This window comes from Solanum pennellii, chromosome 2 (genome assembly GCF_001406875.1).
Source record: "Solanum pennellii chromosome 2, SPENNV200".
In the NCBI taxonomy this organism is placed as follows: Eukaryota; Viridiplantae; Streptophyta; class Magnoliopsida; order Solanales; family Solanaceae; genus Solanum; species Solanum pennellii.
Window position 1 is genome coordinate 56,358,103 of NC_028638.1, and position 25,302 is coordinate 56,383,404.

At 31.1% G+C, this 25,302-nt stretch overlaps 3 protein-coding genes across 4 annotated transcripts; 1 reads left to right on the forward strand and 2 right to left on the reverse strand.

The window, feature by feature from the left end:
- The first annotated feature begins 165 nt into the window (after positions 1-165).
- Positions 166-3,899, forward strand: LOC107009297 (zinc finger CCCH domain-containing protein 62). Its single transcript, XM_015208607.2, is given in 10 exon segments — positions 166-479; positions 575-702; positions 1,350-1,488; positions 2,107-2,168; positions 2,290-2,341; positions 2,433-2,538; positions 2,747-2,845; positions 2,930-3,062; positions 3,161-3,472; positions 3,475-3,899. Coding segments are annotated over 10 exon segments (1,440 nt in total). The 5' UTR covers positions 166-303; the 3' UTR covers positions 3,708-3,899.
- Positions 3,900-5,368: 1,469 nt separating this feature from the next.
- On the reverse strand, positions 5,369-12,938 carry LOC107009293 (ribitol 2-dehydrogenase). Of its 2 annotated transcripts, none has more exons than XM_015208604.2 (9): positions 12,783-12,938; positions 12,596-12,694; positions 12,478-12,510; positions 12,200-12,385; positions 7,570-7,708; positions 7,017-7,276; positions 6,700-6,793; positions 6,456-6,567; positions 5,369-5,713 (listed from the first exon to the last, which is right to left on the reverse strand). In XM_015208604.2, exons 2-9 carry the CDS (start codon positions 12,683-12,685, stop codon positions 5,590-5,592), a joined length of 1,038 nt encoding a protein of 345 aa, XP_015064090.2. In that variant the 5' UTR covers positions 12,686-12,694; positions 12,783-12,938; the 3' UTR covers positions 5,369-5,589. The 2 variants fall into 2 exon arrangements, with proteins under 2 accessions (XP_015064090.2, XP_015064089.2); XM_015208603.2 differs by having other exon boundaries at positions 5,369-5,682; positions 12,783-12,937.
- A 6,506-nt stretch (positions 12,939-19,444) lies between these two features.
- LOC107010191 (calcium-transporting ATPase 12, plasma membrane-type-like) lies at positions 19,445-22,540 on the reverse strand (the record flags this gene model as incomplete). The annotated part of the gene is made up of 2 exons (XM_015209429.2): positions 19,445-21,106; positions 21,473-22,540. Coding segments are annotated over 2 exons (2,550 nt in total), but the record flags the coding sequence as incomplete, so codon positions are not given.
- Positions 22,541-25,302: the final 2,762 nt, after the last annotated feature.

A 25,302-nucleotide genomic window follows, 5' to 3' on the forward strand; every position in this document is an offset into this window, starting at 1 on the left:
CTAAAGCATGTAAGGACACATGTTTATTCAATAGTGAATAGGGCTTACATGGTAGAGTACAATTTTCAATACTATTGGTACAACTTTGGAAAACTGTGTTGTATTGATACTCTTTTTGTTTAGCTTATATATAAGGGTAATAATAATTTGTAACTATTTTATATTATTTCACGAGAAATTAGTGACGGAAAGTTAAATAGATTCAACCCGTCTCGGACATTTTGAATTAGAAAAAAAGTGGTTAAATAGCGGGGACGTTAAAAGTAGGGCATTTTGAATGAGAATGGGTAGTCTCCTGTTGAAATGATGGAAAGGAGTAGGGCAAAACGTATTGTCATTGAGATTTCCTCTTCTTCCGAGCAAGAAAATGGTGACGATGAAGAAGGAGGAGAAAGTTCAGAAGAATCAGTACAAATATTAGAATCGGATGACGGTTTTGATGCCGCTTGTACATATGATTTTGACGACTCCGCCTCAAGGTATTAGTTTCCTATATTATGCCTCAATTCTAAACTAATTTTGCTAGGGTATATCAATTATTTATGTTCATATCAGTTTTGGATTATTTGGCCAGCGAGAGCAACGGTGATTCCGAAGATGAGGAGGAAGACGAGTCTTCCCGGTCTGAAGAACATGATGATGAGGATATCCAAGAGGAAGGTGAGGCATCGGGTAGCGAAAGAGTGCTTCAGCTTCTCCAAGGTATGAAGATTTTCTGCCCTTAGGTTTCTGGTAATCTACTGATAAACTAAAGAAAACTAAGTTGCACTAAATCCCTATGTTTTTTGGGGAAACTTGATTGTTCTTCAACTAAATGCCTATGTTTTTTGTTGGTTGCTTTCTGCTAAATTGGGTTAAATGTTGGGGGGAAACGTCATGTGTTGTTTTTTTAAATTCTATTTCCCATCAAGAACAACTCATGACGTTTTCCAGGTGTTATTGGAGCCAAGTGAACATGAACAAATCTTTTTAATGGAACTCCAGTTGATACTAGTTTTCCACATGAGCTTTTGTGGCCACAGAAAGGAAGGGTGCAAAGCAATATGGTTCCTATGTCCTGCCATTGGCCAGGATAGAACTAGTAAAAATTATATGTGAAGAAAATTTACTCATTATTCAAAAGACAATTTGGGGTATTATCAATTATAATGTAAACTGTGGATCCTGACATTTATACACAGTGCACTTCTATACAAGGTTCATAACTTGATCTCTTTTCAAGGTGGAGATTAGGCAAATGCATAAAGATTTTCCAACTATTTTCAAGTTTTTGTCATATTTCGACTCTAAATTGGTTAGTTGCGGTATTCTCTAATATATGAATATATCACCTTTTGTGTGTTATATAGGTGGTGGAGAATTGAGGAAGCTAAGGGAAGGATTGGGGAAGCTCGCTTTGACGGACTATAAAGCATATTTGCGATCAAATGGATTGAGGTTATCAGGTACAAAAGAAGAATGTATACAGAGGATCATAGAGCACTGGAGGTACGTCTGAGTGTAAGATGTAAACCTGATATATTTAAATGCAGCACTAGAATTTTTGTGTATGTCCAATAGAGTGTTGCTCTCATGGCATTCCATCAACCATTTCTATATTATCTTTCTTTTCATATATATATATATATATATATATATATATATATATGTATGTATGTATGTATGTATGTATATGTTTCCTGTTATGTTTTGTTTTGTGGTACAAGGATGGATCTCATTAATAACTTGAGCTTCAAGCATTCAGATTGCTAAGTATGAGCAGCCAGCTTGAGATTGCATAAGAATATTTAAGAAAATGGGAGAAAACTTTACAAATTACTGGTGCATATAGTCAAGCAAGTTAAAAACCCTGGTTTGCATCATTAATGAGACTAGAAGTGCTCCATGATTCTGTTCCTACTTCATCATTCTAAATTTGCAACTGACTGCAAAAGTTCCGTTCTAAATCATACTGAAAATTCAACTAACTAGAAGTTGTGTTTTGGATTAATTGTAAATATGATCTTGTCACTCCATATTTTGAACTGTATTCTACCTTTTCCCAGTAATCTTTCATTCTTTTCCTCCTATGCTAATGGGAAGTCTTATTGCTTCATTTGTACACAGGATTAAAGATGGAAATGGTCAAAGACAATATCCCAGATCGTCTTTTACCATAAACTGCACTGGTAGTTAATATTTGGCATCAGCCATCAATGACACCTCAGAATCTCTGTTTCATCTATGCTTCTTGTACTTCCCCTTTTGTTTTTGATCTTTGAGTATTTAGGTTGGTGATTCCATGTGCAGGTGACGTATGTAAAGGAGATGTTGTATTATTTCAACAGAAAGTGTACGAGAAGTATTCACCTAAACGATTCTCCTGTTTGTTTCACAGTTTGTCAGTGTAGAGTGGTCTTTGCCTTTTGGATTAATCATGTCGTGTTTTGAAGGTTTGAAAAGATGAAAAGGGGTGGAGAACAATCAGGGAAGAGAACCATTGCTGGTAGGATTGTCAAGGAGAGCTATGGCGCTGCCAAACAGCAGCATACCTTTACGGTAAGGCTCAAGAGAGAGTTTGAGCTCACTGAGATATCTGATTACAAGTGAAATAAACTTTTTCTGGGTGAGACTGAGAGATTATGGATATAAGCTTTCTTGAACACCTAGCAGTCTAGCACTATCATTCTTCTAATAACCCTTTTGTGCAATTTCATAAGCAAAGTTTTGCTAAATATATCTCCATCTACTTTTTGTGATTAACAAGGTTGAGGTGTTATGGAGCGAAGGGGTTAAACAATTACCTCCACTTTTTCCATTGCTTGTGAAGGGACGAAACCTTTATAAGATGAAGACTTTCAGACAGGTGAACCTGCCAGCCATTCTGGAGTACCTGTAGTTCTTATTAGATATTCTATCATTTTAACTGTTATTGCTGCTGGATAATCAGAGATGGAGGGATGAAGAGGAAAGACTAGAAGTGCTCGGAGAGAAGCACAAACGTGGAGATGCAGCGAGATTTATTAGAGCAACCAGAAAATCAAAATCAACAAAACCGACAAAAGCATCCTCTAAAAACAAAGGTGCCTTTTACGGAAATTAAATTGATGCATCACCAGCTTTTCACTCAATACACACTAAAACTTTGTGTTTACTGTAATGTAGTTTTTGTTACATGTAGGTAACAAGCGCCAGAAACTTGATCGTCATATGAGGCCAAGCAAAATGATGCAGACAAGCAATGTAAAAAAACATAATCATTCTATTGATGAACGTGGGAAAGCAATGGCAGGAAGTAAAAGAACGAAAAACCACCAGCGAAAGCCTCATCCACCAGGAAGATTGAATTTGGCAGAGGCCAGTAACAGTAAACCCCCTATGAGGAATCCAAGCTTTGTGCCTGCCATTAGGGAGACCTCATTGCAGTTCAATTATCCTCCAGCAAATAATTTTCGCCAATTTGAGTCATATTCTTACAGCCAAAGAATACCATATCGCATTCATCTAACTGGTGTTCAGCGCCAAGATCACATTTAGGCTCTCACTCCTCTTATACTTTGCCAGTTCCAGAGCATCAACATTATGGTCATGGAAGTTATCCAAATTCTTCATACGCTAGGTATGTATCTCAGTCTAACAATTATCCGTGTCCCCCTGGCATGTTGGGTATTGATAGATCATCTGACTCAATCCCATTCGTAAACTATGAACGTAGATGGAACTCTTAGCTTTTTGTTTCTCTTACACACAAACTTGTGCTCTGCACATAGCAGCAGCAAGGGGTTTACATAAACAAAATAGTGCAAGGTGTCTTAAACTGACATTTGGAACATTGCCTTGTAGTAAATGTCGAATTTCAAACATATGTACAGAAATTTGCAGAAGTGTTTCGTCTTAAATTGATATTTTTTATTTTTTTATTTTTATTTTTTTAAAGTACAAGCCAGGGAAGTTAGGTCTTATTTTTCCCAAACTAATGAGGTACCTAACCTCTACTAATTAACAATCATGAAGAAAATACAAGCTAGCGAGGACTAGATATTCCATGATCATCATATAAGTTTATAATCCTGTACATCTATTTTTTTATCTTTAGTTGAGCTTCTCTTATTTGCTTGCTTAGAGGTGAAGATCAACCAGAGAAATTAACTTCCTATTATTATTGGTTTACTGATAATCTTTATACTATACTAGACTCAAGTGTGTGCTAGCACGAATCCAATATTTAAGTACTTTTTTGTCTCACCTTTTGTGACAAATAAATTTTAGAGAGTTAATTAAATTTTAATATGATTTTAAATATTTTAAGTTGTTAATTATTGTAATTTATAGTACTTTTATGTAATTTTTAAATAATATATGTTACTTCGGTGTCCCAATATATGTACTAGAAATAGAATTTCAAGAGTTATATATGTTGTTAATTGTTGAGATTTACAGTACTTTCTAAGTAGTTTTCAAATTAAGTAATACATGCTACTTCTTTTGTCTCATTTTATACGACCCGGATGGATTAATTTTATGAATCAATAAAAAAAGAATTATAAGCAATTGAATACTCTTTATTTTTTTTTATTTTTTTTTCAAGTTTTCAATTATCACGATTTACAATATTTAAATATATAAAATAATTTTGAAAAATGAGATAAATATATTAAAACGGTGGAAAAAAAAAATATATATATATATACATACAAAAGTAGAAGTGTGAAAAAGGCATGTCGATCGCCACATGGTTGGTTACACAAATAAACTAAACCGTTTAAGAAGTCTGGTATATCTGTTAGGATGATGATGTGCAACGTTTTTGCTCTGAAGCAGCACTGTGGGCGTGCCCTTGAAATACCTCACCAACCATGATGTGCAATGTTTTTCTCATGAAATTTGATCAAAATTTATTAAAGTATTTTTACGTCCTCAAAAATTAGCTAAGACCAATTTGTTGAATCTTTTACCCATAAAACTTCAAAAAAAAATCAAATAAAATACAAATTTAAGTAATTTTAAAAATTTAAATTTCTAAGTTTCAAACTTAAAGTTAACCAAGAGAGCTAAGAAAATGAAAGGTTAAGAAATGGGTTTGGTGTTAGCATCGTTGCCTTTTTGAGACATAGACTGGCAACGATAAGACTAATCATTTTGGTTTGTGTCAGCTATAAACAGTTGTGGGCCAAAATGGATGACGACTAATATTTTTCTCTGGTCCAAATATGTATCGGAGGTTACGTGTACGTCATAAAGAAAGTCCGATATTTGTGTTCTCAATTAGAACACGAATGCCACTTCTAACCATTCAAAGACCTGTCACTACCTAAATTATAATTCTCGATTTTAATTCATGTGAAAAAGTTTAACTGGATATGAAATTTTTCAAAACAGAAACTTATGCTATTTTAAAAGAGTTCAAAACTCATGCGAATATTTTATTCAGTTGTTCAAATTCAATTGTTACAATCCCAAACCAAATGAAATGTACATAAAATCCCAATCAATCATAGAAAACCACACTAAATTGAAAATGTCTAACTTATTATAGCAGTACATATTCTTTGATTCTACATATATCTTTGGCTGAAAGGATGAAGATCAATCTCTTGGGTCCAAGCAGATCTATCTTGAATGTGCAAGTACCAGTAGGTCTGGGCCAGCGCGTCTGGGTCCATCAATCCATCCCTTCCTACGCTTTGCTGTGAATTGGCCCCCCTGCATACACAACTCACGACAGTTGGCTAATCTGCAACAAGTAATATATTCCTATATAAAATTACTACGGCGTTTGGTTTGCAAGCAATCCCTAAATCCTTTTTGGATTCCTTACATGTTAGGATCGAATCCACACACACTTGATTGATGAATGAAGAACACAAAAACTTTCGAGAGAGATGAGAGATCTAGAGAGAGAAACTAATATTTCGTGGTAACACCAAACTTCCACGGCGATGGGTATATAATCAAGCTCAACAACCTAAAATTACATACATAACCAGGCAATTGACAATGAGTCCAAAATCCAAATTTACCCGGTCTTATCTACAGACTAGATGCAAATTTTCCAGGTTCCTTTAATATACATGCCCCACTAGGGCATATATATAAAGTAAAATTGCTTTTTTGGGGCATCAATAGCCTTAACAGGTAAGAGCAGCATTCTAATTGCTAGTATAAAGAATTTTACAAGATCTTTCTGGTCCACAATCTTTTTATTAAGGCTGACTTATTCTTGATGGATTCATTTATGAGTATATTCTATTGCTACAAGATAATTAGAATAGCAGTCCAACAAAAGAAAAGAATCCAAAATCATTTGGAAACTGAGTTGTCATTGTTACAAAGGCAAATACAACAAAGATTCCTGCATCTTGTTGGATAAAAAAAGAATATATATTTATATAAAATAAAAGCAGAGAGATTGAGTAAGCAGAAAAGATTTTCCAAAACTAGTAAGAAGGGAATATATAATGAGTGGAGAGTAGTACCGAGGTGCGGCGACGATGCCGTGGATGATGACATGTGCCACATGTATTCCAAGTGGCTGGAACTCTCTTGCCAGGCATTCGGATAACCCTCTCATTGCAAACTTTCCACAGCCTGTTGATTTTAACCAAAAATAAAAAAAATAAAGCAAAGTTGGAGCCGTAAATTAATGGAATATTATCATCCTTCGAAAACTGAAATTTCCAAAAGTAAAAAAAAAATAAAAAATTAGGAGTAATAAATTACATAATTCGGAGTAGCCGGCAATGCCATTCAGAGAAGCTGAGCAACCACTAAACAGAATCGTCCCTCTTCCTCTTTCCACCATTCCTGGTAGTACCTGAAAAAAAAAATAGATTCTCATACAACAAACTTTCAATTCAGACTACTAGTATGAAGATTCTTTACACTATTACATTTCCGTTTTAATTTGCTTGTCTGGTCTTAAATTGATATGAATTTTAGGAAGTAAATACTATGATACTTTTGAATCTTATGGTTTAAGACTGAAAATATATTTTAATTTTATGATGTAGATAAAAAGTTTGTGAAAAAATTGGAACCTGTTGAGCGCAGTGGAAGGCGCCGACGGAAGAGACGGCGATAGATTTTTCAAATTGTTCGACTTTAATGTCGGTAAAATTAGTGGGATTCCAAGATACTGGCTGATATGCATTGTAAACCAGGACTTCCACAAAACCCAGTGATAGAACTCCCTCAAATGCCTCTCGAACGCTTCGTAAATCGGAGCAATCGATTCGGATAGCAAATACCTGCGCCTTCTCTTCTCTCGCTATCTCATCAGCAAATCTAGATAATCTATCTGTAAATAACACACAAAAATATATATATCCAGTTGCATGTCCATTTTTACAATGTGACAACAGAATCTTCAATTACTACATCAAATCCATCTGAAAAGACTCAACCTATGCCATAGCAATAAGAAAATTGAAATAATGTAATAACAGAGAAGTAACTATAAGAAACTTTTTACTCTCCTGCAATGAAAAGAGTAAATACCACTAACTTTATATGGAAAGTCATGGAACTGCGAAATTCGCAAAACTTAAATCCTGAATAGCAAAATAGAAGGAGTGAAAGAAGTTAAATTACCCAAGTCACGGGCGAGTATAGCAACTGTATAGCCTTCATGGGCGAACTTGCGAGCGATAGAGCGTCCAAGATTAGGCCCAACGCCCACAATGGCGGCTATGCCTCTGGATGAGGCGGAACTCGCCATGGTACGCATCTTCTAATTAATCAAATGCAGGTGCGACTCAGCTCAAAAAGTTTCTTTATGTTGGAAGGAATTTAAACCACCGTATGTGTATACGTATCTATAATATATGGTGGGGGGATTTTGTGTCGCTATCTGAATTTTGCTGCTTCCTATGAAAGAGGCAATAAACTGTATAGTATATAGTATAATTGGATGAACGTTCTTTTCCAAATCAGGTAATGTGTATATAGAAAGTATGGACTAGGACGCTCCACACTTATTTCCTAATGATTGCTCTACTGTCAACTATACTCCAAGATACTTGTCCCATTTTTTATTTATACCAAATTAGGTGTTTAGTACTATATTTTAGCTGTTTATTATAATTATGTTTACATGATTTTCACCTACGTATTCTATGCTAATTAATCTCAATTAATTACTTTTAAGAATGATTATTATTAAGGTCTTAATTTCAAAAATTACAACCATATAGGACTATATATCCCTTTAATAAAGATGGACCACTGAAATTAGTATGAATAAACTCACGTTTATAAAGTGTTGGTCCTAAAATAAATGTTTTTTTTTTCTTTTCCGCCTTTCACATTAGGTTAGGAGTATTGAAACAGACTATAGTATTAGAAAAATGTGTAATTATCTTTTGTAGTTGTCTTTTTTATTCTCTGTGGTAATATTAAGAAAATTTCGATTATTTGCCTCATTATAACATCAAAGTTATAAATTCATTTTTTTTATTAATTATTAGAAGAAAAAAAAGGAGTTGAATAGATAAGAGCAAAAATATAGAAGGTTGAATGTTGGTGAGAATGTATATGAACCCTACACAATACCACTTGGTATAGTTAGGACCAAAGAACAGATGCAGTACCACTTTTGTTAAGTTACAGCAGTAACAATGACAGAGACAAGGCTGTCCCACTTATCATTCAGCTGAACCCCACCCCCCTTATATACCACTTGCATAGAACTGCTTGGGAATAAAACATCCTGTACCAATTAAACAATTTCATTTTTTTTGGACCATATAAGTAAAGGAGGCAACTCTATCTTATTAATTCTAAACTAAAATATAGCGGCTAATAATTACAAAGAAATACTTCATTATTGGATTAGATCAACTCATTTAAAAGAAGATTTCTTTCTTCTCTTAGCAATCGACAAAATGATGAGATCTCTTTTTATCACGTACATTATTTATATATTCATTAAATTTTAATATAAATATAGAGAATCATCGTAAATATGAAATTCAATTTCCATTTTCATGGTCAAGTTCATTTCATTGCTGGCTGCTTATGTAACCCACGTTATGATTGACTAAAATCCAGTTCCTTGATTGGGCAAAAGGCCCAAATCCTTTGGCTAAATTCCAAGTTTACTCGACTTGTACTTGTTTGATTAGATTTTAGAAGGAGCTTAACCAACCAAAAGTTTGGACTACGTGTACTGAAAGAGAATAAAAAAAAACAATTTATCATGCAAAATATAAATAAAATAACTACGTATTAAATACTAGTAAATCTGATTAGAATATATATATATTGATTTAAGTTTTCAAACTTAGGATACATCCCATAGTTGTTTTTGCAACATATAAACAATAGTGAACCCCACACCTGACACCTCCTCTACTTTTATTTGCATTATATATGCAGAGTATAAACATCATATCTGGTTGGCTCAATTAATCCATTATCAAGAAAATGGGTATCAATCATGACATTATACTACGCAAAGTTATTTACTAATTTTATTATATTAGTCAGGTTTTTTTTTTCTTTAGACTTACTTATATATAAAATATATGTTTGAAAATATCTAACTAAAAGGTGTTGTTTGATTATAAATATATTTTGAAAATAATTGAGAATAAGTGTTTTGGCTATACAAACTTGTCATTAGGCAATCAATATATTTGACAAAAATCCCAAATTTTCCAATTCTAGAAAAAGAAAAAGCTAAAATTTGAGTCAAATTCTAATATTTAAATTTTTTGAAAATTCAAAAATAATCTCAAACTTTTATATTTTATAAACATTCATCATCTATCAATTCCAATTAGTATCTATCTACAATTATTAAATAATTTATATTTAATGTGTTATAATTTTTCTTCAATCAGTGACACGTTTTACTATGTGGTTATTATACAACTCTTGACCATATTATTGTTTGATTGTTAATAATTGTCATAAATTTCATTAATTATATTATAAAGTTATTTTTTTAATAGAATATATTTATTATAAAATGATAATAGAAACTTATGAGTAATGTTAATAATTTTTTAAGACTTAAAGTATAAATTATATTAATTAAAAGTATCAAATATTTCTCGTGAAATTAATTACCAAACACATGATAAGATTTTGCTCAAAATTTATTTAGTAGGCTTTTGGCCATGGGCTATCGTGAAATAAATCAGCTTTTAGACATGTGATTTCACGTTGATTTCATCTCGTGGTTTTATATCCATGAGATGTGATCTCATATTCTTCGTGATATGGGAATTTCATATCTTGATTTGAGATACTTTTTATGCAAAAATTGATACACAAACTTATATTTTGTCATAATGACCCCACATTTATATCTATCTACTAACCATTTAATTTATTTATAAATAAAATTTATAATCACATCATTACTTTTTAAAATTTATTATTCACATCGACATAAAATTTATTATTATCACCAACATATAATCACTTTAACTCACACCAATCGACTGTTGAGTAATAAATTTATTTTCTTAATTTACTCCAACACCTAATTTATTACTTCTACCATTTTATTTTTAATACAACTCAAAGTAACAAAATTGGTTTGTCTTCTCGATTTTTCATGAGAAAATTGTTTGTAATATTTGGAAGGATTATATTAAAGACAAAAACGATGCAATTTATGTTTAATTTTTTTTATTGAATTAAAGTTAGACGAAGCAATTACTTAAGTGGAGAAGAAATAGTTTTATAATAATTTATTTTGTGATTTTATAATTTTTTTAATTTATTTGGTAAGATTATGAAATTATTATATTTATTAAAATATACAATATAAAAAATATATAACAGATATTTAAATAAAATTTTTAATGTTATCTCATAATTTTATATTATTATATCACATAAATAAATAGGCCTCGTTAAAAATATTTTAAAAAATTTATAACCCAAGGATAGCTAAACCAGAAGAACCTCTGTCACTTAACTTGAAAGAAAGGGAGTATTGAAGGTGGGCATTGACCACAAATTTTGGCTGTCTAGAGAAAAGTGCGGTCACCCAACCATATCATGGGAAATACTCATGCGCAAATTACTGTAAATCTTATCGTTATTATTGTGAACTCTCAAGTCAAAGTAGACGAAACTAGAAGACCTTTTGACCCAAAGGAAACACGTAATTGGGCCACAAAACACATAGATGTCAGAAATTAAATGTGGCTTTTACAAGTTACAAGCAAAATTTCAAATATTAAATAGTACTTTTTTGTCTTTATTTATTTGTTTATATTTTTTATTTTTTATTTATTTTATTTTAATAAATCAAAATGGGATAATAATTTTTTAAAATATATTTTTATTTAAGTTTAGAAATATTTTACTACTAAGTTGTATGCATATTTTTTGAAATTAAAAAATATATTTATTATTACTTAGAGAATTGTATAATTTTTTAAATTAAATATAAAATTATAACTAACTTTCAAATTAAACATAGAATTATAATTAACTTATAATAATAATTGATATCTTAATATTTATGTCATTTCTAATATTAAATAATTGATATCTTAATATTTATGTCATTTCTAATATTAAATGTTTATTTATGTCATTTCTAATATTAAATAATTGATATCTTAATATTTATGTCATTTCTAATATTAAATAGAAACAGAGAGAATAATATACGGGGAGAGATAAAGACTATGAAACAAAAGATCCCAACTCCCTAGATCGAAAGGGATAGGCCACCCCAATTTCCCACCACCTATATTCTGCCAATTTCTAAATAAAGAAAGGTATACGCCTTTAATTTGCCGATGCGGTACAGGGCTTCGTATAATTAGATTGAATTGAATTTAAATGAGTTAAAATATATAGATTGAGTGAAAATAAGTTAAATTTAATTTACCGAGATATAAATATTAGAATAGTTATTGCAGACAAATTTATCAACGGAAAAGGGCTTAAAATACCCTCGAAGTATTGAAAATGGTACACAATTACCCTCCATCCACCTATTGGCCCCCAAATACCCTTCACATCCACCTTTGGGTCCAAATTTACCCCTTCATTAACAGACCAAAATTAAAAATAATTAAATAATAATTTTTAATGACGTGGCACTCAACCATTGGTTGTAATTTAATTATTTAAATAATTTTTAACCCACCCATTTTAACTAAACTCACCCATTTTAACTAAACCCACCCATTTTAATTATTTAAAATAACAACAGTGGATAATTTACCAGTACATAATCTGGTTTACTTACCATCAATAGATTGTTCATAATAATCCGTTCATCTTCTGGATTTGCTCGAAGAATGTTCATCAATGATGTCCTGTTTAGCCTTAGAATCTGAGAAATCTCGGTTGTTCGAACAGCAAATGGCTGTGGTCTCCCACATAAAACACCTATTTCTCCAAATATTTCTCCTGCAACAGCTTTTCCAATTGTCTGTTTGGGAATATGATTGAGAAGAGAGATTTAGTTATATATCCTAAAGTTGACACTTAATAATAATAGTTACTATGTAGTAATATACATACTTGCTCTAGCCCTTCAATCTGTGCTATAAATTCCTGCAACAATAACATATAACATACTGATTAACAACATGACAAACACAGCTTTAATAGTATACACAAAATCTATAAACTAACTTACCACTGCTCCTGAAACTATTATATACAGATCAGTTGGTGCCTCATTCTGCAAAATTACGTCTTGCTTCGGAGGGAAGTATTCAGCTTCCATTTCAGGAACCTTAGAAATCAAAATATCACACTGTTAAAACCAATGCAAGAGTGATCGAGAGAACAAAAGAGACGGCAAGGGAAGGGGAGAAAATTACCAGTTGGAAAAGGAGGTTCGGCGAAACACGTTGGAACAAATGAACATTTTGAACTATAGGAAAAAACAGATGGTGTGCAATGCTTGTTCTAATGGCTTTAGGCAGGCCATTTGATAAACCAGTAATAGTGCTTTTCCTTTACATTTTTCTTTTCTGTTCCCTTCATATTTTAGGATTTGGGGGGGTGGGGAGAGAGAAGGGTAATAAGGGAAAAATGAATGGGAAAGTAATGGGTGGGTTAAAAATTATTTTAAATAATTAAATTACAACCAATGGTTGAGTGCCACGTCATTAAAAATTATTATTTAATTATTTTTAATTTTGGTCTGTTAATGAAGGGGTAAATTTGGACCCAAAGGTGGATGTGAAGGGTATTTGGGGGCCAATAGGTGGATGGAGGGTAATTGTGTACCATTTTCAATACTTCGAGGGTATTTTAGGCCCTTTGCCGATTTATCAATGATGCATGATTGAAATAAATACAACATATGTACTATGATCCGTATATGTTATATGTATAGTATATATTAGAGTATGAATATGAAATATACATTATTATATATTTTATAAATTAGTTGACTGAAGTATTTAAAGCTATAATTATCCCATGATAAACCAATGATACTGAAGTTGACGTTGTGATTTTTCATTTTTTTCTTTGTTTCTCGTTTTTCCTTGCATTATCGCTTAATTCATCCAAGATTTTAAATTACCTTTTTAGAATTAAAGCAAGAAATAAAATCAACCAAATAATTTGTATATAATAGATCATATATTATGGATGTTCTCATTTACTAAAGGTTTTCCAACTTGATCATGTAGATCCATTTGGACATAAAAAACAAATTCTATTTTTCGTGACCATATATTATTGTCTTGTGTGTGCTGTATATTTTTTATCTTAAAAAGAGTATTTTTCCATTAGAAAAAAACACATAAACAAAAAAAAAACAAGTCTTAAGACGTACTAATTTATACGAAAGAAAAAAAAAATATACGAAAGAGGGTTATTTTTCTTCAAGTTTCTTTTCTTACTGAAAATATGTGAAGTCTATCTTTTTTAAAAAAAAAAAAAAAAGTGACCACAATGGTAATCTAACCTTCCAGTAAGAACTTTTAAACTAAATTATGAATCATGTAAAGATGACATAATAATTAGTGATATATATGTAACTCAAATCCAATTTTAATTTGTTTAGAGTAACAATTTCTAATTATTAGAATATAATCGGTATGAAAAGATAACGGAGATTGATCGTTACTTTAAATGGATCTCATAAGAGTAATTGATAAACTTCTTAAAATGATAAAACTGTATTCATATATAAAGTTCAGACCAAATGAACAAATGTATGACATGTGTTTATAGATAAAAAATTTTATCATTAACCCCGTAATTAACTAATACATATTTTCACTATATCAGATTATTTAATTAATCATGCTAAATTATATTAATTTATAATATAAATGTTTGATGCTAATAAGTATTCACTGTTTATGTTAAATGACAATAACAAAAGAAAGAGAGAAACGTGTGAGCAATATGGGCTCGTTTTAATGGAATATTATGGAATCTAGACCCTTAAGACCCAAGTGATTAAATATGGGCTAAGCCCATATTTGACCCCCACATAAGTATTACTATATTATAAAAATATTTACCATTTATGTCAACATAATTTTTCTAATTAAATATAATATTTTTTTGGAATTAAGAAAATTGTACGGTCTTTGCCTCTTTCTCAACCCTTTTTCCTATTCTTCTGCTTTTTTGACTCTTTCTTTCTTTCTACTCTTCTGCTTCTTCGCCTCTTTCTTCTTCTTTTTTTTACTTTTTTAATTTTTTGTCTCTTTCACTAGTGTTATTTATCTTCCTCCTCTTCTTTTTTTTTTAATTCTTGTTCTTTTCTTTGAACTTTTTATCTAAATAATTATATTCCTCAAATCAATTTTTTTCATGTCACTATTTTTATTCAAAAACAAGATGAAAAGAGGAACAAAAAGACTGTAAATTTGCATAAAATTACATTTTTAAGCAGAAAGTTCAAATCTTTAAAATTACAGAATTAAGAGTCCACCATTGATGGTCATTATAAAACTTCAAATTTTGAATTCATTATTTGAATTTATAAATTTGTGATAAGTTTGAATAGGTAGTTCCTACAAATGATTGAAAATGTCGTTTGGAGTTTATATCTCAATTTTAAGAGGGTTTGGTTAAGTTTAAAATTGATTTTGGGAGAAATATAAGATTGAAATGAATTAAATATAACATTGAAATGGTCTTGCAAGTGTATTAAAGTTGAATTAGATAATACAATTTTAATGCAAATTTAATTCATTTTGAAGTTTTTTGATTGATTTGTCACTATTGGATACTTGTTTAATCCATTATTAATATAACTTATCAATTTATTGATCATTGTCATATCTTTCATTAGTTACGTTTTCTATTCATTCTTAATTCTCTTTTCTAATTCAACTTTAAATACTGTGTAATACTATTTTGATGCAAACTTAATTCATTTCACGACCTTTTGATTTATTTGTTACTATTGGATACTTGTTTAATTCATTATTGATACAAGTTTAATTCACTCTACAAATCATTGCCTCGTCAGTCATAGTTACGTTTTCCATTCATTCTTAATTCTCTCTTCTTATTCAAATTTAATACCGTTTAATACAATTTTAATACAAATTTAATTCATTATAAATATAAGTTTAATTCACTCTATAAATCATTGTCTAATATTTTTTTTATTATATTTTTTTTATCATGCTTAATTCTCTCTTCTACCTTAACTTCAATACTTGTGTAATACACTTTTGTATTTTTAATTCACTTTGCGATTAATCAATTGATTTGTTACGATTATTGATACAAGTTTTATTCAGTTTACATGTAGATCAAAGAATGTTCTTTTGTTTTCTACATTCTGCATTCATATTTAATTCTCTTCTAATAATTCAACTTTAATTTGTCTGTAATACATTTTTAATTCAAGTTTAATTCATTTTGCAATTTCTTATGCATCTTCATTTGTTACGATTATATTACTTCTCTTCTAATAATTCAACTTTAATATGTTTGTAATACATTTTAATTAAAGTTTAATTCATTTTACAGTGTTTATGTCTCTTCATTTGTTACGATTATATTACTTGTCTAATTATCTATTGATACAAGTTTTATTCAATCTAGAATTATTGACTATTCTACAAAAAAAAAAAAACAATAGTAGGAGAAGGAGGAAGAGAAAAAAAAAACAAGAAAGAAAAAAGAAAGAAAGGGAGAAAGAAACAAGAAAAAAAAGAAAGCGAAACACAGTAAAGGAGAAAGAAAGAAAAAGCGAAACAGAGAAAGAAAGAAAGAGCGAGATAGAGAAAAGGAAAAAAATTAAAAAAAGTTTATATAAATGGTAATAATTAAAAAGTATATTTAAAATAAGTAATTATTTTTTTAAAAGGAATCCATTCACGTAATTTTATCCAATCTGTTTAAATATGAACGGGTTAGTAAAAAAGATAGTTATGTATAGCACTTAGTTTTTTGAGGATTTTTCATAGTTACTAAAAAATAGCCTAATTACTCTCCATAATTATAGTTTATTAATTACAATTCGTTGCTATATGTTATAGGGAGGAGAGAGGTGAGCGAGATTGGGAGAACTACATCAAAAATGAGTTTTCGCGGCAATTAATTAGCAATAGCCGCTAAATATGTATTTTTAGCGGCAATTAATACTCTTTGTATATGTCCCTAAAAACTTTAGTAATATTGGATCTAATGGTACTTACCGCTAAAAGTTATTTTTGTTGTAGTGGAGAGAGATAGGAGAAAGGCGAGAGAGGGGAAAAAGTGAGAGAGAGGTGAATTGTATATGTATATTGGTTAGATAATTGTATATTATACATATGTATTTGTATATATAACAAGCAAGATTGGGAGAGAGAGGAGAGAGGCGAGCAAAATTGGGAGAAGGAGGAGAGAGGCGAGCGAGAGAGGGCAGAGAGTGGGAGAGGTGAGTTGTATATGTATATTGATTAAATAATTGTGTATTATAAATATGCATTTGTATAAAAAGTAAGCGAGATTGGGATAGAGAGAGAAGAGAGTGAGATTGAGAGAGGCGAGCGAGAGATGGAGGAGAGTGGGAGAGAGGTAAATTGTATATGTATATTGATGAAATAATTGTATGTTATACATATGTATTTGTATATTCTGGCGAATTATACTTATACAAATGTGGCTAATTAGACAAACTCGAAGTCAACCTACATAACTAATGTATAATATTAATCGTGAGTGGTAATTATAGCAAACTATAGCTATAATGAATAATTAAGTAATATAAATTCGCTTTTAACTGCCTAATTTTCCCTTTTGTATGGCCAGCCCAATTCGGGTCACACAAATATTGAAATGATAATTTTCAATGAGAAATTTGACTATGAATTTTACATTTAGAGTTTTAATTTCAAAGTGAAATATCATATATTAGAAATTGAAAATTCAATTTTTTAAAGGTGGGGCCGTGAGACAAGATGTTTTATAGCATACGGAGCGAGACGCAAGCCTCGAGACATGGGTGCGTAAGTCTTATGGACTTACGGGACGTAGTCTCATATATATANAAACATATAATTATGAGAGTAGAGGGCTAGATCATATATATACGATCCCAAGGAATTTTCACAACTTAATCACTATATTTATCAAAATTTGATCTCTATATACTAGGTAATTATCCGATGAAAGGTGTCGCTTGCAGTGGTGTAGCTACACTATGCCCAGGGTGTCCAAGTATATGCTCTTTGTCGAAAAATTACATTATATATATATATACACATATATGATTAAATAAGATATTTGATATATATATATATATATATATATATATATATATATGATTAAATAACTAAGAAAATAAACAAAAGTAATACTTTCAATTTTACAAATAGGTTTTAATATATAGAAATATATTATGATTTTAATTTGAGAAAGGAATTAATAACCAATAATGAAGAAAAAGAAATTACAATTACTATTTGAGAAATATCATTACATAAATAATAAAAAATATGGTTTGAAGCAAAAAAAGTTAAGAATAAAAACGTCCGGGCGTACATTTTTTACACCCAGGGCTTACGTTTTTACATTTGGAGCTTATGCCTCGGATTCTAAAACTTACGCCCTATGAATCTATGTCTTCAATTTGTGCCTTATAATATTTTTGATACGCTCCGCTACGAAACTCGTCCAGAATATGCCAAAAAAACATTTTTAAAAACAAGGGTTGAAATAGTGATTTTGAACGTGTAATAGAAGCAAATGAAGTTTCAAATCTTCTATTTATGCAAGACTTTTTCACAATTTGAGTTCATGTTTACTTAAACAAAACTTCTAACCTCCAAAGTGTTCGCTTGAATTTCACATAACTTCTTCTTCATCTTCAGCTAAAAGATTGTTTTAAACTTTCGGTTGGTTTGATGTGAGGAATAAAAATAAATAGTAATGAATAATAAAATAGTGATGAGATAAGATTTTTGTGTCTTATTTGGTTGCCATGTTTGAGATAATTTATCCCATATATATGGTGGGATAACTTATCCCAGGATAGTTAATTTCGAAATAATTAATTTTAGGATACCTTGTTCCCAACCAAACGATCCCTAGATCTAAAGTTATTTATAAATATTGTTGTGGTTATGAATCATCTCATAAACGATAAAATGAGATTTTTGCAAGTTAAATCAGATTTTAGGATATTTGTAGAAAAAATATTATCGAATATTTTTCGAAACTCAGATAAAAAAAAGTTTGTAACGTAAATTGAAATACATAGAGTAAGAAATTACTTATGGTAACATTTTGTAATTAACCTACTCTACTTATTGAAGACACGTTGGATAAAAGACAAATGTGTCCAAAATTGAAGAAAAATAATCTTATAAAAATCCATGTTGGGATAATAATGAGGACGATATATATTTTATGTAGTAAAGACTCGAGACTGGCAGTTGACTTTGCTGAGGAAAAGTCTCTTCCAATGGCATTGCTGGATTGTCAATTTCTCCTCAACAAGTGCTTTGTCTAATACATTACACCAAGTTTGAGAAAAACAAGATCCAGGTAATTAAGTTATATTTTTGCATATACTATATGATATTTATTATCTTCTTATACGAGCTAGCCAATTAGTAGAATGTGTACTTACTAGCTTCCTTTATGATTTTGAGCAAATTTTTATGTGTTTGATATTCATAAAATTTTTGTTTGTTTTTTTTTGTATATATTTAAATAAGAAAGAATGAGAACAAGAACATACATTTTTTGTATCCCTACAATACAAATGAGACACCCAAAAACTTGACAAAATGAGTTAACATAAATTAACTAGCCCCTACAGACTAAAATTAGGGCAACCTAGTGACCTAATCATCCTGCATTGACTAGGTCCCGGAAGGACCGACACTCTTTTGGTGTGTGAGGTGTGCAGTCTACCTTGATGCAAAGCATCAGGGGCTAATTCCAAAACGGCTTGAACTCGTAACTTATTGGTTACACGGAGACAATTTTACTGTTGCTCTCTAGGTGTATCTAAGAAATCAGTAGAAACTTACTAAAAATCGAAGCTACTGCAACATATGACAAAATCCATCAAAGTATTACCTCTATGCTTGGTTGGTTTCACACGACATGTGATATTTATTTTCCGGCCCTGCAAAAGAACAATAATTAGAACTTGAATCCAAAATTTTAAAAAGAAAAGGGGAAAGACTTTTGTTTGAACTTAGTGTAATGAGGTAGAGCGTGGATAAATTTGTGTAGTACCTTAAGTTCCGCTAGTGGATCTTGGAGTATCCAAGGAGGCAAGGGTGGAATTTGGTGTACTTGTTAGTCCACTGTCACAGCAGTTGATTCTAGCAAACCAATTCTGTAACCAGTTTCTGGCTGGATGAAGAACTCCACAGTCACAATATTTGCTTATCTTTATGTACTGTGATGCCCATTTTACTATCACATCAATCAACCATGTGACAACACCAATTGAAATGGATTCAATCCATTGCTTCCAATTCAGTCGAGCCGTGTTGCTAAAGACAACCTCTACTTCAATGAATCCAAACTGCAACACAAGATAGAGCCCAGACAATGCCCAAAACAAGTAATTTTGACCAAGACCTTTGAAAAAATTCTTCTGCTCTAAATCGCTTGCACTGAATATGTTAAAAAGGTGGCACAGAGCGAACCCGTTAAAGACTATAGATCTGTTAACTTTTGAAGTGACGCCGAGTATTGCACTTCCTCTGTGTTGAAGGAATACAAAAATGCCAGTCTGATAGGAAGCTTGAAAAAGTATTTTTCTCCACATAGCGTTGGTAATTGGTGGTTTTCTTGATATGATAAAATGCTCATCCCTTAGTTGTCTTGTGGCCTGTTGAGTAATTAGCGAAGCTGGCCCTCCAATAAATTTTACAAGAAGGTTAACCCATACCAACTGAATGACTGTTAATGGACCATCTCCGTCCAATATAACGAGTATGAAGTTTATCAATAAGCTACAGATTGCCAAGATTACCTCAACTTGGATGAATTGCCTCATATTCTCACAAACAATTCTTCCTCCCTTGATGCTGTTAATCACATAAGTTATAGTTTCAGGCCAGTTAGTCACCACAGGCAGGCTAAAATGAGCTGCTTCAAGAACCACATTACTTTCAGATGCTTGTTCTCCTACCACAGCCACCACTTCTCCTCTTTTCTTCAATTGCTCTAATAAAAGAAGCATGCATGTGGGAGAGGAATTTCCCATAATGCAAATTTTATCAACGATTTCCTTTGTAGCATCTTCGCCCCTAACTACTAGAGCTTCACGTGAGTTGAGCAATCCTGTTTCATCAACAATGGTACAAAGCACTTCAACATCTTCTTCCGAGGCAAATATCATCTTCACTCCGCCTTCTTTCAGATTATCAATTCCTTGCCTCATGTTGTCTAGATTGAAAGTATCTTCTAAGACAAACCTACCGATGAATGTTAGGCCATTTTCATCAAGTTCTGCAACGCCATGAGTGTGTTTGAAGGCAAATGCAACTACCTTCATGTTGTTGTTGTTAGCTTGAGCAATGCCACTCTTTGTTCCGTCATCCAAATCATGCAATTCACCCGTCGTGTCATAGTAACTTGAACACATTGACAATATTGAATCAGTAGGGCCCTTGAAATATGAATAGTACTCTTTCCCATTATTTCCATTTTTCTCCATGACAACTCTACAAGGTCCTTCAAAAGGATTCATCTCATCATCGTTGTCCTTCACTTTGTGTGAAATTAGGTCTTAGGCCTAACTCACACCCCAAAAGCTAGCTCAAAGGAAGGAGGATTGCCCAAGCCTTATAAGGAGTCCACCCATCTCATTAATCACCGATGTGGGACTTTTGTCATTCTTTAACACCCCACCTCACGCCCAGTGCTTAGCATCTGGTGCGTGGGCAATTTTAATTTTGGGGACCCCAACATCGGGTGAGACGGGCCCTGCTTTGATACCATGTAAAATTAGGTCTTAGGCCTAACTCACACCCCAAAAGCTAGCTCAAAGGAAGGAGGATTGCCCAAGCCTTATAAGGAGTCCACCCATCTCATTAATCACCGATGTGGGACTTTTGTCATTCTTTAACACTTTGGTGAACTGCTGATTGGAAGAGTCTCTATGCATACCGCTGTTCTTCTCTACCCAACAGAGTATTGCTTGTTCTACTCTGTGGTAGGCTGTTTGAGAAGTCAGAGGGGACACACCAATTCCAGCAGAGAGAACACTGTAGACCTGCGGGGGTATCTTGGTAACATCTTTTTTGTCAAGAAGAAACTGAGTAACTTTCAATTTTTGCTCTTTCAACCAGCAAACTTTTTCTATACAGATGGTGTTGACTGGTTCCATCTTAACATCAAAAATTGGATACCAGTATGCCCTTGCTATTGAAATAAGAAATGGAACTCCTTCAGTTATCCCCACCAGTGAGATACCAAGAGAAGTTATCATAACTCTCACTGTTCCCTTTGATTCTGTCAAAACCTTCTTCACAGCATTCATTATCCGTGCAATTTCAGTGGGTTCTTCCTTGATTTCCAATCTATATCCGTTATCATCATCTTTATAGCCCAATTTAAAGCGAATGAACAGCACCACACTGATCAAAATGCCAATCGACAGCCCACTAATATGTATGTAATTATTCAACTTGTCAAAGTCGGCACAGAAACTGGAGTCCGTTTCTGCAATAAACGGCTGGTCCTTCCTTGCTCTGTTCTCATTTTGCTTCTTCCAAATGTGTCTTTTGTACCAATTACGTGCTACCTTAAACAAAACAATCACAAATATAATCACAACCAGAAGTGCTCCTTCAAACCAACCATTCTGCACACCTTCTTCTTTGATTCCAAAGACAAACGACAATATTGCTGCAACTGCAAGGAGGAAAATAGTTGGTTCCTTGCATACTAACTTTCGGATCATGAATTTGCCATATCCTGCGAAGATCAGCATGTGATGAGACAAGTCGCAGCTAGACTTGTCAACAGTACTCCCCTTCACTCCTTCAAAATTGTGAAGTGAATCCAACTTCACAATCTCTTCACTAATTTCTAAGCATTGCTGATGAGTACTCTGAAGCTCAATCTCGCAGTGATCATTGTTTGATTGTCCAACATTAACATGAGGTGAAGCTTCCACAATTTCAACAATCTGGATTCATCTCCACCACCTTCAGAGTTCTGAGTAGACACAAAGCATATATAATCCCTCTAATTAATTTTATCAACATAACTAAAACTGTATACATATATATTCTATCGAGTCGATTGGTAGAGTTTATTAGGAAATATAATGCATGCATCTAGGTGTGTATTAGTGACACCTTGTTTGATACACTTTTTTTTACTATGTATAACTAATGTTATACACTCTATTTTATATTACATATACCAAGTAATTTTAGATATTAGTTATACATAGCATTTAAATACTTGCATTAGATTTAATAATTACAAAATTAAACTACCTTCAAAGCTTTTTAAAACATTTCTTAACCTTTTCTCTTCTTTTCTTTTTCTTTCTTGTCATTTGTTTTATTTTTGTTGTTACTTATTTTTCAATGTCTTTTAATTTGTTAGTGTCTTGATAGATTTTATGGGAGCTTTTGGCTAAAATTATCTGTCAACAATGACTCAAATCTATTGTACATCCTTATATTATCTAAATGAGCAAAAAATATTCTTATACCATCCAAAAAAAACAAGAATCATCCTTCAGCCTATTTTTGTCAAGAAACTGTTGAACCAATTATAAAAAAAAAATTGTTTTACTTGATCACGTCTGGGTCAAGACGAAAAGATCAAAGTTATGTAAAAAGAATAAGGATATGGATAGAATTGAATCTTGAATTTTAGTTTATAGAGTATGTTTTTTTGCATCATCTAGTAAACTGACTTGCACCAATACATAAGTTTGAAATATTCATACAGTACGTTCCGAAGGTTAGAAAGATTATGTAAAAAAATCATTTCAAATATATTACATCCAACTATTTAGAGATTTTCTTTAGTAAAATATTCAGGGGTATATACTATATATACAATGTTCACATTTTATGCAATGTACAAAAATGCTGGAAATTTAGTGAAATTACGTAGGTATTTAGTTATTAAAAATAAAAAATAATTACTTTATTTGAAATTTTTGAAGTTGGAGTAGTATTTTTTTCCCAAAGAATATTTAGAATTTGAATATATTTTGTCTGAATATACTTTAAACCCTCAATTTCGAAAAATTAGAAAAATCACCTAATTTGATTAGCTTAACCATGTGTACATATATTCATTCGACTTGACACATTTTTTGTTGGGGCGTGAGTTTCTTCAAAAAATAGATAAAAGGATGAATGTTGCAACTTTTTGAATAGTTCACGGATTTTTTTGTTCACTTATATAACACAAGGATGTACTTTAAGTTTTGGTCATACTGCAGGAATGATATTGGCCAAAAACTCGATTTTATGGCCTCTTAAGTAGTATCTTTCTTTTTTTCAAAAAAAATCTAATTTTCAACATAATTTAATCAAAATATGTACTTGCGGTGATAAATTTGACCAAAAAAATTATTTGCCAACTTTTCACAAAATTATTTTGATTCAAATAGTACAATTATTTAATATTATTTTTAAAAATAAGAAGAAAAAGAGGAGTTAAATGTTAATGATGTTTTAGCAAAGAACTTTGTTGCAAGTAATTGTAAAAATAAATAAAGTATGAAGAATATTTTTGTAAACACATATTTTTAAATATTTTTAAATATAAATTATGCAATATTTATTATTTCTAGTACATCAAACCAAACAGTGTATAAGAATAATGTTTGCATAACTAATGCAAGTATTACTAAGACACCTTATTTCGCACTATTCTTATACATTCTACCAAACGACTCTGAGTAAGAAGTGCGAAAATTAGGTCTTAGACTTTACTTACACCCTAAAAGCTAATCTTATTTACCACCAATATGAGACTTGTGTCATTATTTAACTCAAAAGCATAAAAATAAAGTTTAAAATATCATTTTACCCCTATTATAATTAAAAATGTTATAAATATCTAATAACTTAAATATAAAGTGATTAAAATATTTTCACAACATTTTCACCTCCTAAATTATTTTTAAGCGAAAGAGATATAAAGTGACCATATTTATCTATAAATTACAAGTGACACTAATTGATTATGATATTATGGATAAAGACTATGCCATAAATGTAACTCTGATAAGTTGTAACCACTTGAACAAAAATGATCATTTACCGCTAAATATATAATTTTAGGGGTAATTATCACTCTTTTTATATGTCTCTAAAGTCTTTGACGACATTAATTTTAATGGCACTTAACAAATGCCGGTAAAGACTTTAGCACTTATTATTAATGTCAATATTTAATGTCGCTAAAAGTTATTTTTATTATAGTGAACAATATAAAAACTTTGAGGAACAAATCAATGATATAGTTGGAATAGGAAAAAGTTAATGTTCTAAATACTCGATGTTAAGAAATATTTAAGTGTTTGGAAAGCTATCAGCCTAGTCAATTACACAACTTAATAATTATGTTGACTTGTTTGTTTGTCACAGTGTAATTACAAGTAGGGGTGTGCACTGTTTTGTGTTAAATCAAAAAATCAAACCAAATTCTAATTTAGATTGAATTTTTGAATTTTTGTTTCGATTTTGGATTTATAATTTATTTGATTTGATTTTTTGGTTTGGTTTCAGATTTTAGGAAAATGAAAATCGAAAAAATTGAACATATATATACATATAGAGAGAGAATTAAGTTGGAGTTAACCACTTTCTTTTTAGTTATTTTCATTATTATTTAGTTTTTTTGTTTTGACACCTATAATCAATATACTTTTAAATATTGTATTTTACATTTTTACTTGTGATATATATATATATATATATA